Here is a 14,900-nt window from a genome sequence, read left to right on the forward strand (position 1 = left end):
TCATTGGACTAACGATACGCTGGGGCCATCCTCACTACCTACACGGAACAGCATAGCTCTCAACCATTTGCCTCGCAAAGGCGGGTGAAATCACCCGATTTTGTTTTTGGCGGGTGAGACGCCCATTGAAATGAATGGGCGTGCAGGAGGCTTGGCGGGTGAGTCAGCCCTTTGCAAGGCGGGTGACACCCGCCTAAAGCGTGTGAGTTGAGAGCTATGGAACAGCAAAGAAAGATTGCTCTTTGTCATTCTCTGACCCGTCTGGCTTGGGGCTGTGCGGTTCTGGGCTAGTAAGGGCCATCGTACATTCAGAAGGTTAACCAAGTGTTCGAGGAGGCCCCTTGGGAGCTTGTAAAACTGGACTTGGGCTCTGGGAGACTGCAACAGGCCAGTCTCCAAAGAGATGAGCATCAGGACGCCTGAGAAGCATCTTGCGAGTCAGCAGGAAGCAGGCGCAGCATAAGCAGAGAGCAGAAAGGGTGGTGGCACGACCAGTCATGGGTGGAACGTCCGGTCCGACAATGGCGCTAAGACCGCCTTCCCTAACCTATATCGAGGCTGAGTAGTTGAATATGCAGAGAGCAGCAGTGCCTGTGGTGGTGGCGTGACCTGTCGTGGGTGGACTGAGCAGTCCAACAACTACGCAGGACCACAAGCAGCAATTAGCCAAGGAGAGAACCCCGGCCATAGAAGTAACCAGTCCAGAGATGGCTTGAAGAAGAAGCATAATAACTTGAGTTGATTGGCCCAGGCGGTGGCCAAGAGAAGAAGAAGCTGTAAGAAAGTCAACCCGCAAGCTTTGGTGAAGCCGGTGAAGTACTCTCTAAGAGAAAGTAAAGGGAATAGGCCCAATTCTGGGAGGGGGCTGAGAGAAATCAACTGTAAAGAGAATAAGAAGCCATGAACCACTTTGTTGCATAGATCCCTGGGCAGTTCCACAAGAGTGGAATACTGATATATGATATGGCATTTATAACGCGCCTATACACAAGTGTTTCAAGGCGCAGCGCAGCAAGGGAGGGGAAAAAGAGGGAAGACAAAGACAATGATCTTACTAGGCCAGGTGGCATTGAGATGGCGCAAGTGCAGGGGAGGGGGCAAGGGAAAGTGTGGAGGAGGGAGGGGGCAAGGGAAAGTGTGGAGGAGGAAGGGGGCAGTGCAATAAATAGGATCAACAGTAAAAAAATAAAATAGACTAAATAAAACAATAGGTAAAAAGTGTGGCCAGCTAGAGGCAAGTGCAGGGCTTAGTGCAGACATCAAGTGTCAAGAGCGGGTGGGGACTGTAGGGATACAGAAACAGCCTCCAAGTGCAGGGGTTGCTGAGAGGCAGTGCAGGTGTGCAGCTGGCAGGGGAGTGACCTGGGCTGGAGATCAGAGGGCAGCCAGGTGACCAGTGCAGTTTCAGTCATGAGTTCAGCAGGGGAGAGGAGGAGAGAAAGCAGGAGCAGAGAGGAAGGTCTTGAGGTGCTTCTGGAACCGTAGATGGTTCTCCTCAAGTTTCAGGGATGCAGGGAGGCTGTTCCAGAGGGAGGCCCCAGCCGAAGAAAGATCTACCACCAACTTGTTGCTTGGAGAAGCGACTGACCCTGAGGGAGTTGGAGGCGGATGAGCGAAGAGCTCGAGAAGGAAGATATTTAGGAAGAGAGAGTTGAAGGTACTGAGGCCCCAGAAGTCCTTGTGGACAATGCAGAGGGTTTTGAACTTAATCGTCGCAGCCACTGGGAGCTAGTGCAGAGATTTCAATCCTGGAAAGATACGATCCCTGGGCTTGAGGCCAAGGACAAGTCTCGCAGTCCTGTTCTGGATGAGTTGCAGAGGGCGGAGAGTAGAAGCAGGCAGATTTAGAAAGAGGCGGTTGCAGTAGTCCAGCCTAGAGAGAACCAGAGCTCGGGAGACCGTGAGATTCTGAGGGAAGGAGAGGAAAGGAATAATACCTCTGAGGAGGTGCAGCTGGTAGTGTGACTTCTTAGAGATGCGAGGCGAGAAGGAGAGTGTGGAGTCGAAGATGACCCCGAGGTTTTTAGCTTCACAGGTGGGAGAAGGAAGAGGGCCAAGAGAGGCCGGCCAGAGAGTAACAGGAAAGGAGGGAGTAGGTGTGCCAATGAGGAGAATCTCAGTCTTACAGGCATTAAGGCAGAGATCATTGGCGGCACACCATTACTGGATAGCGGACAGAGATGAAAGAAGGAGAAGAGGTGGCGGGAGGGAGCCTGAAAATGAGCTGAGTATTGTCCACATAGCACTGAAAGTTGGGACAGAGAGTGGCAATGCGGTGGGCAAGAAGTGCCAGGTATTGGTTGAACAGCCAGGGAGAGAGGTTAGACCCCTGGGGAACACCACAGATAGAGATGGCGATAGAGAAGAGGAAGGACCCAAGTTGGACCTGGGAGGGTCGATCGGAGAGGAAAGAGGTGAGCCAAGCCAGGGCCTGATGGCTGATACCAAGGTTATCAAAGAGACTGTTCAGCAGGATGGCATGGTTGACCGTGTCAAAGGCAGAAGAGCGATCAAGTAAGATGAAGACACAGGGGGTGTTGGAGTCAAGGACGGAGAGCAGGTCTTCATGGATGTTCAGGAGAGCAATTTCCGTGCTTCTGGCAGCTCTGAAGCAAGAGTGATGGAGATTGGGCGGTAGTAAGCAGGGCAGGAGAGGTCAGCAGGGGTTTCTTAAGAAGAGGGTGCACAAGGGAGTGCTTCAGGGGGGAAGGGAAGACTCCAGTGGTGAAGGAGCGGTTGCATAAGTGAGCCAAAGCAGGATCCAGGGTGTCAATGTGGTCCTTTATGGTTTTAGAGGAACAGGGGAGAACCTCTTTTGACAAGACTTTCATAGATCAGACTTGTCTAAGGATATGTCCAAAGGAACTCAGGGAACATCTTCCTTGTCCCAGTGGGGGCTTGCTAAGATAAATAAGAAAAGTAGACTGTTTGGAACCTCATCTATACAAATGCCAGCTGGGTTAAAGCCTACACTGAACTATGGGGAAGGGAGTCATTCTCCTGACCCCTTGGAAATCCTACAGAACGTTGTGTGCCCACACTTTGTTTGAACTTCTATAAACTCTGTTTGTAGAAAGACTTTGCATCCAGGGGAATGAAGTCAATCTCCTTGATTGGAAGGAGACTGCGCTCTTTTTGGACTTGGATTATTGTAGCAATAGGGATAGAGTAGGGGCCCTGACCAGGACTGTGCCTTTCTGTTTGACTTCCCCGGACTTCCTGACATTTCCCCGAGTTTCTTTAATTTTGGTAGGGAAACCCTGTTAGAGGTAGGGGTAGATGGGTTATAGTTTTATGTTTTTGTTGTAATAAAGGTTTATAGCAACCACTATGGCACCATTTGGTCAGTCTCATTCATTGACGCCACACTACAGGCTAGTTCCCTAAAATGGCTATGCAATGAGATTTGTTCACTTGTCAGGAAATCCCATATAGGGTCACGTACTTCACCTGGGAAATATGCTGCTTTCGTGGGCTAGTGAGGCCATTGTATGCGCTTCGCCCAGGAAGGGGTGGGACTGTTTGGTCCCACTCTCCATCCATGGTGCCGGAAATGCAGCATGAGTGAAACCCACAGTGGTCCCTGATTGGACCACTGCTGGCTGGTTGAATGGTGCAGATCCATACCATGGGTTAAGTTTGGACTTGCTTCCAGCCAGGATTTAGGATAAAAGACTCAGGCAGCCATTTCTTCAGATCAGTGTTGGAGCCAAGTCTCTTGTGTAGACAAGCAGCCGATTGAGGATCTGTGGACAACTCTCGAAGAGGCCCAGCATCCCTTCCTATGTTTGGCCCTGTGAAGCCCTGCTGCACTACATGATCAGCAAAGGACCAACCAGTCTCGACACATTCTCTAGGGTCCAGCCATTCTGAGCAATCAGCACTGTCCCTGGACCACCCGGCTCTCCAGTGGGCTACCACAGTAGAATCATTGCCAGAACTTCAGTAGCCGCCAGTTTGTGGTATATATTACCTTCCTGTAGAATTTCAGCCTCTCAGCTTCAAGGGATCCTGCTCTGGGAGATCATCAACTGCGTCTAGAAGGAAGCCTGCTGTCACCTGTGTGCGGTACTCGTCACTGGAACTCACCTTCCCCGGCCCACCCACCGTCTGGTGAACTGTCCTGAAGAGGTCTGCCTCTGTGCCTTCTGTACTTCTTTGCAAAAGGTTGCGCTCTGCTCCTGGAACCGACCGAAAGAATCCTTGCACGCCCAGTTCCTGGGCATCTCTCACTGGAACTTACCACCAGCCACACCCAGTTGACCCACCTAGTCATCTGTGAAAATCTTGAGTCATGGGGCTATGTAAATGCAACGCATACATCTCCCCCTGTTCTCCTTAGAATACACTATGGTTACTGCATTCCATCGATTTTTGATCATCAGCTCTAAAAGCCTGCATCTGAAAGACAGGAATATCATTTTACCTACCTGTAACTTTGTTGAATATTTTCTGGAACATTTCACCACCACAACTACTCTTCCTACATCAGACCCTTTTCCTAAGAAGAAGCTTTGTGACTTTTGGGCACACGAGTTACATCTCGGTTCCGGAGGTAGACGTTTCTTTATCGCTGGGGAAGGGTTTGTTCACCGTTTCCTGGTTCTCCCAACATGGCGGCCAAAGTGCCATGTGTTGGGTAAGATTTTCATATCAATGATAAATATTCCTGACCTGTGTCAACCCCAGAACATTTTGCTGGACTGGTATATTCTCGTTCCCTATTCCTCAGTGACTGGGAATCTTTTTCCACACTCACAGAGTCTTTTACTCTTTATGGGTCTCATTATTAAGACTCTCAGTAGTGTCTTTTAAAAGTAATCCACTTTGACAACTTTTTGGCAATAAGTACCTATTGTTGCTGGGTTGCCCTAGGGGCTCCCCTTTTCACTTTCTCAGGCTAACCTTGTGAGAACTACAGTTCACAAGGGTAGAAAGGATCTTTGGATCCCTTTTACATTTTATTAGCGGAGACCTGCACCCCACACCTTATGTGGAGTACTAGGGAGATACGGAGTATCCCCTTTCTCATTTTAAATGCAACATTTATGTTACGAGGAAAAACCTAACTTTATTGGCTGCTGGCAGTGAACCTTTTTATTAATTTGGTGCACCCTTACTGCGGGCTGTTTACACAGCCCGGATAAGGCACCCATGGGTGTTCATTTTACCGAAATGGCCCCCTGTCTTATTTTTATCACCATTTCAGTGTTCCTTCTCCTTTCCTGTTCCTCTCTCGACATCCAGAATGGGAAATTCCTTTGTATGATTTTTATCTCCGCAGGAATCCTGTAGATTCCTGGCCCTGGCTCCAGAGTGTCTGTGAAGGCCTGAAGCGAGGGACGAGTCCAAAACTCTGCGGCCCTTTGTCTTCTAGCCTGACCGCGAGCATCCAGTTCAAACTGGAAGGCTGTCCTGTCCCCCCCACCCCCCCCAAGTGTGAATGCTGCAAGGCTGTTTTATTGGCTGGGTTCCTGCATAAAAGTCTGATCCTGGAAGCTGAAGAGGTAGGCGACCACTGGAACCAAAGAGAGATGAATTCGCGGCTGAAATTATTTCCAGCAACCAGAGAGCCTGCTGTGTAACTGGAGCCTGCTATAGCCCTTCCTTCCAATCAACCTGGGGACTCCGAAAATGATGACCCCGACCCAGAGCCTGGTGAGACCCACTACACTAAAGAGCACCTGCATTTTGAGCCATCCCATGCTGGGCTGCAACCTTGTGGGGCTGCAATACCCCAAAACCCCTGGGTCCTCGAGCCATTGTGCAGTGCACAGTCTTCCGAATGTCGCTGAAACTTCGTGGTCATCCTGCTGGATCTCCAGAGGCACAACTCCAGTCCAAAAAGTCCCCTCATCAGAGTGCTGGACCTTGAAAACAACGAGAATCTGACCGGCGATATTCTGTCTTCTTCTGTGCTCCTGTAAAAGGCACCAAAACCACAGAGCTGCATCCAGCCGCGAGGAAAACATTGCCTAGAGCCTTCCCCGTGATCCTTGCTGTGAAACTCCTTCCAAGGTCCTGTCTTCTGTCTTCTTGTTAGGGAGAATTCTCATTTCTGTGCTAATTCCCTTCAACCTTAGAGACCCCCAGCTCTTTTGCTGGACTTTTTAATTTCAATCATGGAGAGAGTGAGCTCTTTTTCTCACCCTCTCATGTATTTTGATCTGATTTGGATTATCCGTTTCTTTTGTTTTTGGAGTCTGACAAACTCCATGGGCATCTACTTTTTGAATGGTGACACACAACACCCACAGTGCAGTGCCACAGAGGAATCCTTTAGATTTCTCTGAAGGTTTAAATACCTTTTCTTGGGTGAACTACAGTTCCCAAGAATAGTAAAGTGAGATCTACTTTACTTACCTTTTCTCTGTGCAGGTCCAGCACACCCCATTTTATGTGGAGTGCTGAGGGGTTACTTAGTAGCCTCTTCTACTACTTTCCCATGTAACATATTTTATATTACCCTCACTACGTTAAATGGCTGGTGGCAGTTGTTTAATGTTCCTACCAATGTGCATTTCTACCGCAGGCTGAATCCTCAGCTGCAGTATAGCACCCATGCGTGACCATTGTGTCAAAATGGCCCCAGTCTTCTTTTTTTCCCCATTTCTTGTTTGTAAGGTCTTTCCTGGGTTTTACTCAGTGCGCCAAACCAGGTTTAAGCCCTTTGTTTGTTTTGTCTTTGACGAGATTCAGTACTGTACAGTGTGTCTTGCAGGGCAGGAAGTGAGGGAGGTGCCTGAAACTCCCCTGTACTTAGTCTCCCGGGAAACCTGAATGCACTCAGTGTTGATTGGCTGCCTGGTTGTCCTTGCAGACAGCCACCCTGCTGTGCGAGTGACAGCTAGGCTGTGCATGAATGGAAGAAACCTGCTTAAAAGGCGAGGCTTCTTGAACTGAAGACAGAGTCGACCACTGGGAAGAACAATCTGATGAAGAAACCGTGAACGAAGTTTGCTGCATCCTCCTGGACCAGTGAACTGCCTGGGGAAACACGGCTGCTTTGCTGCAATTCCTTTTTCTACTCGACTAGAGAAGCACTGGAAAGGACAACTTCTTCCCTTGGGTTAGTTGGACCAACTAACCCCAAGATTAACTTTGCTGGAAGACCTTCCCCAACTAGCTGTACTACTTTGCTGCTGCAGGAACTGAGCCAAATCTGGCCAAATGCTTCAGGAAGATCCGCGGGACTCTCCAGAAGCAGGACGACCAAAGCTCAAGTTACCTCACCAGAGTGTTGGACTCAAGGAGTGAAGGAAGCCCAGCCGGTGTCCAAGATTCGCAGTGGTGCCATTTACCTGGTGCTGAAACCGCGAAGTGCTGCTGATCCGAAAAGAGGCAGTAGCTGCCGCCGACCACCGAAATGCTGTCGCAGGAGTCCCTAGATGTCCTTCCTCTTGTCCCCATGACTGAGGCCCTGGAACACCAGATCTACGTCACTGCAACCAGACAGCAGCCAGCTGGACCCTCTTCATCTAACCAAAAGGTACTGTTGTACTTACCTTCTTGTCTGTAGCTTTGCTCTTCTCAGTTCAGACTTGCAGTAGCTGCTTTTCTAGAGTTGGTCTCAGCTCTAACTTTCACAAGTGTAATAGCTTGTGGCTCTACAGTGATTTTCTACAACAAACTCTCTAAGTTTGTGCAAGACTTTTGTTGCCTCAGCTCCATGGACTTTGCTCCAATTGACTTTGGCTGTCCTGGTTCCCTACAGACTATTCTATTCCATTTGACTTTGATTCTTACTGTACCTCATAGGTGATACATTGTTTTTTAACTAATATTGTTGGGAAAGGTTTTTATCTAGACTTAATTGGAAGATGTACAGTGCTCACATGCTTCGAGATCCTGTTTAACCCTTTTCCTTCCTTTAACCTTTCCTTTCTACAACTCTCAGAACTTGCAAAGTATACAAGTGATAAATGCCATTACTGTCCTAGTTTGTGAAGTTACCTCAGGGTGTAGAAAGTGTGTATGTAGCATATCTAAAGATGATCTACTTGCTTTGTGTCCATTCCGAGAAACTATTTGGAAGTGTATTTGATTGCTGCATACATTGCCCTCTTTAAAGAATACTTATTTAAAACAAACCATTAAATAATTATTTTACTAGAAAACCTTCGGTGTACGTGTTGTTTGGATACTTGTATTGGTGGATTTCATTGCTACAGCTCTAAAGTTCACATTTACCCCTCTTGAGATAAGTCTGGCTGCTCAGTCACACTACCAACTTGTGTAGTACAGACCTATACCAATAGGTGGGTTACCCAATACCAAGAAGACAAGGCTGGTGTAGCCTCCCACAGGGTTGCTGCATCAGTTCTTTCCTATCACTTACCAAGGGTGCAGAATCCCAATACCTGGTGTACCTCGACCACCTGCGAGTGCCTTGTCTTCCGAAGTGCTTAATCCGGCCAAACTTTGTGGGCATCAAGAGGACCCTACATAAGCAGGAAATCCGTGTCCAGATTCCCCTCACCAGAGTAAAGGACTGAGGGATCAAGGAACTTCTAACCAGAGCCGTTCGATCTTCTTTGGCGCTGAGAAAAAGGCACCAAGAGCCGCTGAACCAAGGAGAATCCATTGCTGCAGAGTCCCTCTCTCGAGTGCTGCCACAGAAGGCCGCCAGACGTCCTCCCTTTCGTCACCATGACCAAGGACCAGGAACAAGGGTCTGCAGCATTGCATGCAGAAGGATCTATGCGATTTCTTCAAACAAGGGTCTGCTACACTGCAAAAGGAAGGCATTCAGCTGGAACAAATTCTTCAGTTCACAGGTACTGTGCGGGTTGTGGTACATCATCCTTTTGCCATATGGGGTGCTTCCTACCTTTGGGAGTGCTATTTTACCCTATTCTGATTTGACCTCAACTCACTTGCACTGGCCTTTCAGCTTGTGAAGCTTCAAGGTGACCCCTCTTAAGTTGCAGTGATTTTCTATTTGAACTACTCACCATTTTAAAACATTTTCTAAGAAGAGAGTGTTTGGGAGGATTTTCATGTCTGTGCCAATTCCCTTTAACCTTAGAGACCCTCAGCTCTTTTGCTGGACTCAGCTCAGGGCTATTCCATTTTTACTCCTGATTGAGTGGGACATTTTTTTTTTCACTCACTCGTGTGTTTTCCAGACTATGATTTTCTATGTTCCTTACTGTTTTATGGAGTCTGGTAAACTCCATAGGCATCTGCTTTTGCATTGCGACACGTAGCACCTTTTGTGTAGTGCCACTGAGGAGTCCCTTAGACTTCTCTTAATGTTTAACAACATTTTATTGGGTGAGCTACTGTTACCAAGGATAGTAAGATGACCCCTGTCTTACTTAGCTTTACTTTATGGGTCCAGCACCCCACCCTATGTGGAGTGCTGGGGGGTTACATAGTAACTCCTTTAACCCATTCTTCATGTAACATTTTGTTACACTAACATACTTGAATGGCTGGTGGCAGTGGTTTCTTTTTTTACTACCTAGTGACCTCTAACTGCAGGTTGATACCTCGGCTGCAGTGCTGCACCAAAGGGTGACCATTTTCACAAAATGGTGCTGGTCTTCTTTTTCCACCATTTCTTGTTAGTTTCTTCTGGGCTTTTACTCTGTTTGCATCAGGTTTGAGTCCTTTTTGTGAATTGCCTTTGGCGGGCTTCAGCTCTGAAGCCCGCCCAGGCTCCAGTGATGGAAAGACAGGAAGTGAGGGAGGGTCCCAAAACTTCCCTGTTCTTTTACTCTAGGTGTGCCTGAGTGAAACCAGTTCCTATTGGCCGGCTGGCCGTCCTAAAAGGACAGCCACCAAGCTGTGTGATTGAGAGCCTAGGGCTTTGAATGAATAGTAACTTGCATAAAAAGCAAGGTTTTTGGGACTAAGAGCAGAGTCTACCACTGGAGGACAACATCCAAAGCGGAAGACGAGAGAAGATGCCAGCATCACCTTCCTGGACCACAAAGTGCTGGGTGAAGTCCTGCACCTGTGCTGAGCCCGTTTTCGAATCGACAGGGAAGACCCATGAATGACAACTTCCTCCTTTAGGCTGGTGGGACCAACTAGCCTTGAGACAAACTATTTTGGCGCAACCCCCGACTTGCTGCGACTTTCCAAGGCTGCAGAAGCTCAAAACCTGGGGTACCTCCTGAGTGCATTGTCTTCCGAAGTCCGAATCTGGCCAGATCTTGATGGACATCCAGAGGACTCTACAGAAGCAAGAAATCCGCGTCCAGAGTCCCTTCACCAGAGTCCAGGACCGAGGGATCAAGGAAATCCTAACCAGAGCTTTTCGTTCTTCTGTGGCCCTGAGAAAAAGGTGCCAAAACTACAAAGAGCCGTTGAATTGACGGAAATCCATTGCTGCCGAGCCCTTCCCTTGAGTGCTGCCGCACGAGCCCACCAGACGTCCCCACCCCCCTTTCGTCACCACAACCAAGGACCAGGAACAAGGATCTGCAGCACTGCATCCAGAAGGATGTATGTGATTTCTTTGAAAATATTTTAACTAATGGAGATTTCACAGAAATCATTTCACCGAAAAACGAAATTAACTTTTTACTTTTTCTATTTTTTTTTATAATGCGGGGGAGGCCTCCCGCAGCCCCCCTCACCCCTCCCTACCCTAACTTATACCCTTACCCCACACGCCACCTATTATGCATTACACATATACCACTTCACCTACCATTTTCGGTTAAATAAATTTGGTGAAATCTCATTAGGTAAAATGGTATTCGATGAAATGTATGGTAATACATCCAGAAGGCATGCAGATGGAACAACTTCATTTCAAAGGTACTGGGGGGCTTGGGGTATACTATCCTTTTGCCATTGGGCGGGCTTCCAACCTTTGGGAGTGCATTTTAACCCTACATTAAGTTGACCTAAACCTACTTGCACTGGCCTTACAGCTTGTGCTTTCTAAAGGCAGCTCCCCTTGAGTTACTGTGATTTCTTTTTTGAACACTATCTAAAGAACATTTTCTAAGAAGAACTTTTACTTTGCCCATTGACTTTGGATATCCACGCTCTCTAAAGGCCTCCTTGTGAACTTATTGGCTTTGGCAGTGCTTGTTCCTGCACAGGTTTCACATGTTGAACTCTTTAATGCTGAGATAATAGACAGCCTGCATACCTTTGGGAGAATCACCCATCTGTCTGTTCTGATCTAACCCAACCTTTCCTTCCTTGAATAACAATACTGCAAAGGTGATACCAATATAAATGCTATACTGACACTCACCTCTGAGTGCTGAAACATGTGTAACATATGAATGAATTACTCACCTGCTTTATTGTTCAATTTATTAATTGAATCCTAACTAATTAATGTTGCAACTAATTGCTGCTTTTTAAAGAATGCTTTAAATATCTTTGTGTATAAGTAAATAATTTATTCTACCTTTAAGTGTGTAAGTGTTTACTTGGATACTTGTGTTTAGTCATGTCATTGTACAACTCTACAGTTCACATTACCCCTCTTAAGATACGCCTGGCTGCTCAGTCACACGACCAACTTATGTAGTGCAGGCTTATATTAAAAGGTGGGTTACCCAATACCAACAGATAAGACTTTTTTAGTCCCACACAAGTTGGACTGCACTAATTCGTACCTATCACAGAGTGTAATCGAGTGCGAGTGACCCCTGACCAGCCCATAGAATCAGAGCTCGCTCTCGAATACTTTAACACCTTGAGGTGGATGGGCGTGCAGGTTTCTTATTCCAACACCAATCAATAAGGACAACTCAATGGTTTGGCAAAGGGGAGTCTGTTTAATGACAAGTACAAAAAACAGGGAAACCTGGAGATCAACAATGGTGTGATGGCCCGTGTCGCTACATCCCTAAGCCTAAATCTCCACTTTAATTAGCAGCTTGCAGAATGGTCACCCAGGGTCAAGATGCCCCCAGATTCAACCTGCCTCCCTTCCATCAGTACTTTAGTGCTATGTGTCAATTAGTTGGCTCTGGTTGGCCTCGAAACTGTAGCTTCTTGTCAGTTAAAGGTATGGTATCTTCTGCTTTTGGGTGACATGAGACGTTGGTACCTCAACGCGCTTGGCTGGTCACGTGATAGTACACCGTGAATCTCCTTCGTTTTCCTTCTATTTATGGATTTAATTCTCATTTTCAGCCGCCACCTGCCTGGGCCCTCCTCATCTTGACCTTCACGGGGCAGGCTGCTCTGCTCTTAAGTTTCGATTCTCTGAAGTTACTATCCGCCTCCATTCCTTAGTTTGACCTCGACTTGCCAGGCACGGCCTGCTCTGTGCTGAGTTTCGATTCCGCCATCTCTTCTTGCTTTTGCTGGAATACGAATCCTGGCTTGTTTGACCTCTAGTAACCTGGGTTAATTCTGCTTTTGTATGAAGTGGACGCGCACCTATATAATGTGCTTCGTTGAGGGAGATATATAGTTGGCGCTTGCCGCTCCATTCTACGAAGCATAGCAAGCCGCACTGTTTTTTTAGCTTCTTGCGTTACAAGCATATGTACAGGCGTTAGCTGGTTGAATATTTTCATCCTGCTTTACAGTTTACGTTTCTGTTTCAACGTCGTCTCTTCTCCGAAGTTCATTACATCCTTATTCATAATATTTTGTCTTTGTGTGTCATCTTTTGGTTGTCGTTCGTTCATCTGCGGGTCTGTCCAGGCCCTTGTGACGTCACCATTCGTCTTCCATTAAGGCCTTTCGAGTTTCTTCTGGGACAGTGTTTAAGCAATCTTCATTTCTTGTCATTTGCTGATAAGGTTGTCTCAATGGGTACCTTACGGTCCATGGTTGTCTGGTTATTGGTACTTCCATAGGTATTGCTCTTCTGATGGGCACTGGGCAGAGCCCTAACGCGACTCTCTGCTGGTTTATTTGCTCATCATACGTCACATATCTCGGTGTGAACGTTCCTGGTACTTCAAAATGGGCGACTGGAGTGGAGGTTGCATTTGGGACCTCCTCTACAAGAGCATCAGAACTTTGACTTTGCTTGTTCCCTTACAAGTTTTAATTGTTGAATTATTGCTGGGATAAAAGATTGCCTGCATCCATTTGGGCGAATCTAACTTTTTATAGAATACTAGTATGATCTGATCTAACCCTAACCTTTCCCTCCTTGATAACTCAATATTGCAAAGGTGATACAAAATAAGTGTAATTTCTGACCTCAAATGATGTCATCCTTGGTGCTGGAAAATGTATAACACATGCAAAATTACTCACCTGCTTTATTGTCACTTTCTGAATTGAATCCTAACTTCGGATTAATGTTACTATTAGTTGCTGCTTTTTAAAGAAAGCTTTAAATATCTGTGTATATATAAATATTTATATTATAACTTTAATTAAGTAAGTGTTTACTTGGATACCTGTATTTACTGATTTTATTGTACAGCTCACATTACCCCTTTTAAGATAAACCTGGCTGCACAGTCACACTACCAACTTGTGTAGTACAGGCCTATATTAAAAGCGGTGTTACCGAATACCAAGAGATAGGTTGTGTGTAGTCCCACACCAGTTGGACTGCACCAAATCCTACATAACACATTGTAGCAGAGGACCTTCTGCATTGTCCTTACCTCGAGGCATCTTGCAAATGACTCCCATGGTGATGTTGGTGCAGGAGCCCAGTCGCCACACACCGTTGCTCCCCTGGATCCAGTAGCAGGAGTTTGGGCTCAGCATACTTGGCCCAGTGTCATGCTGTCCCCAGTTAGAATAGTTCACGGCAGTGTTACCATCGTGCCAGACCAGCATGCTGCCTGCGTGTGCAGAGAAGGGAGAGCACAAAGTAGTTAGATAGGCTTAACAGAAAAAGGCTGGTCCCATCTGTGACTGCACAGTCTCCATGTAAGCTCTGTTACTCCTTCACATTGTCCCCTCCTTTTCTCCCTTAATACCTTCCTTTTGCTTTTCCCTTCCTCGCTCTTACTTCTTCCCTCCAAGAGACCAGTGTAGCTGAAGGAGGGCTCCTGGGAGTATCTCCCTGAACACGTCAGTCCCAGCCCTAGTGCCCTTCACAAAAGCATTTACATTAAAGCTGTAGTTTCACCTTGAAAAATTGCCTCAGATAGTGGATATATTCTTTGGCAATATTTATTGCCATTTCCAGATTTTGCTGCCCCCTTCCTACTGCCATCAAAAATTCTATTGCTTCATTTATAAATGAAGAGAAAATAAAGGAGAGGTGGCTTAGTTACACAAATCTAGTCCCTTATGTAATAAAAAAAAAAAAAATCATGGCCTGGTATTACTTCCCTATTTTTCAACTTTTGGTTTATTTCTTCCGATGGGGAATTAATTTGCACCATACCACACAGCCCCAGAACCCGAGGGAGTGGGACAGATTGCGTTGCAAACGTCTTGACCATGAAATGGAGGATACAGTGTCTTGACATTAGCATATAACTTTCTTTGCCCGAGCCCTTCTTCTCACAGAAATTCAATTTGGGCTAAGACTTTCCAAACCTCCCCAAACAGGCCAGTTTATATCTTGGACGGTGACAATGTGGAGTGGTGATCTAATAGTTGAAGTGTTTACCTACACACTAAACAGACTTTTTGGTTGGGTCCATTCTGTGCCTACAGGAGCCGAACCAATTACTCAAACTGCCTGTGCTGTCACAGTCTATGGGTGACTTCAACCCATGCCATGTTCATAAAATGCTCACAGCACCACCATTTGGACCAGCCTAATACAAAATCCCAGTAAAGGACACCACAACTCCAGTTTGAAATCAAACATGTTTCAGCTCTGCTAATCAGTGCTTATGGATGTACATATGTGTTTTGTACTGCGCTACATGACACCAAAGCCATTTCAGAAGGAACAGGTCTAATTTGGTTTCCCTTGTATGCTAAACACATTGTTGCTGGCTGTGTAGGAGCCTCTAACTCTACACATGCCTTACATTTACACTCCT

General features: G+C 46.6%; 1 protein-coding gene across 1 annotated transcript in view; it reads right to left on the reverse strand.

Annotated features, from left to right (window-relative positions):
* MRC2 (mannose receptor C-type 2) overlaps nt 1-14,900 on the reverse strand; it is a 587,074-nt gene that overhangs the window by 9,626 nt on the left and 562,548 nt on the right. The window contains exon 28 of the mRNA XM_069634149.1: nt 13,557-13,739. Within this exon, the coding sequence (XP_069490250.1) occupies nt 13,557-13,739 (183 nt within the window). The remainder of the gene's footprint in view (nt 1-13,556; nt 13,740-14,900) is intronic.

The sequence above is a fragment of the Ambystoma mexicanum genome, chromosome 13, assembly GCF_040938575.1.
Source record: "Ambystoma mexicanum isolate Mex_15411 chromosome 13, UKY_AmexF1_1, whole genome shotgun sequence".
NCBI classification, from domain to species: Eukaryota; Metazoa; Chordata; class Amphibia; order Caudata; family Ambystomatidae; genus Ambystoma; species Ambystoma mexicanum.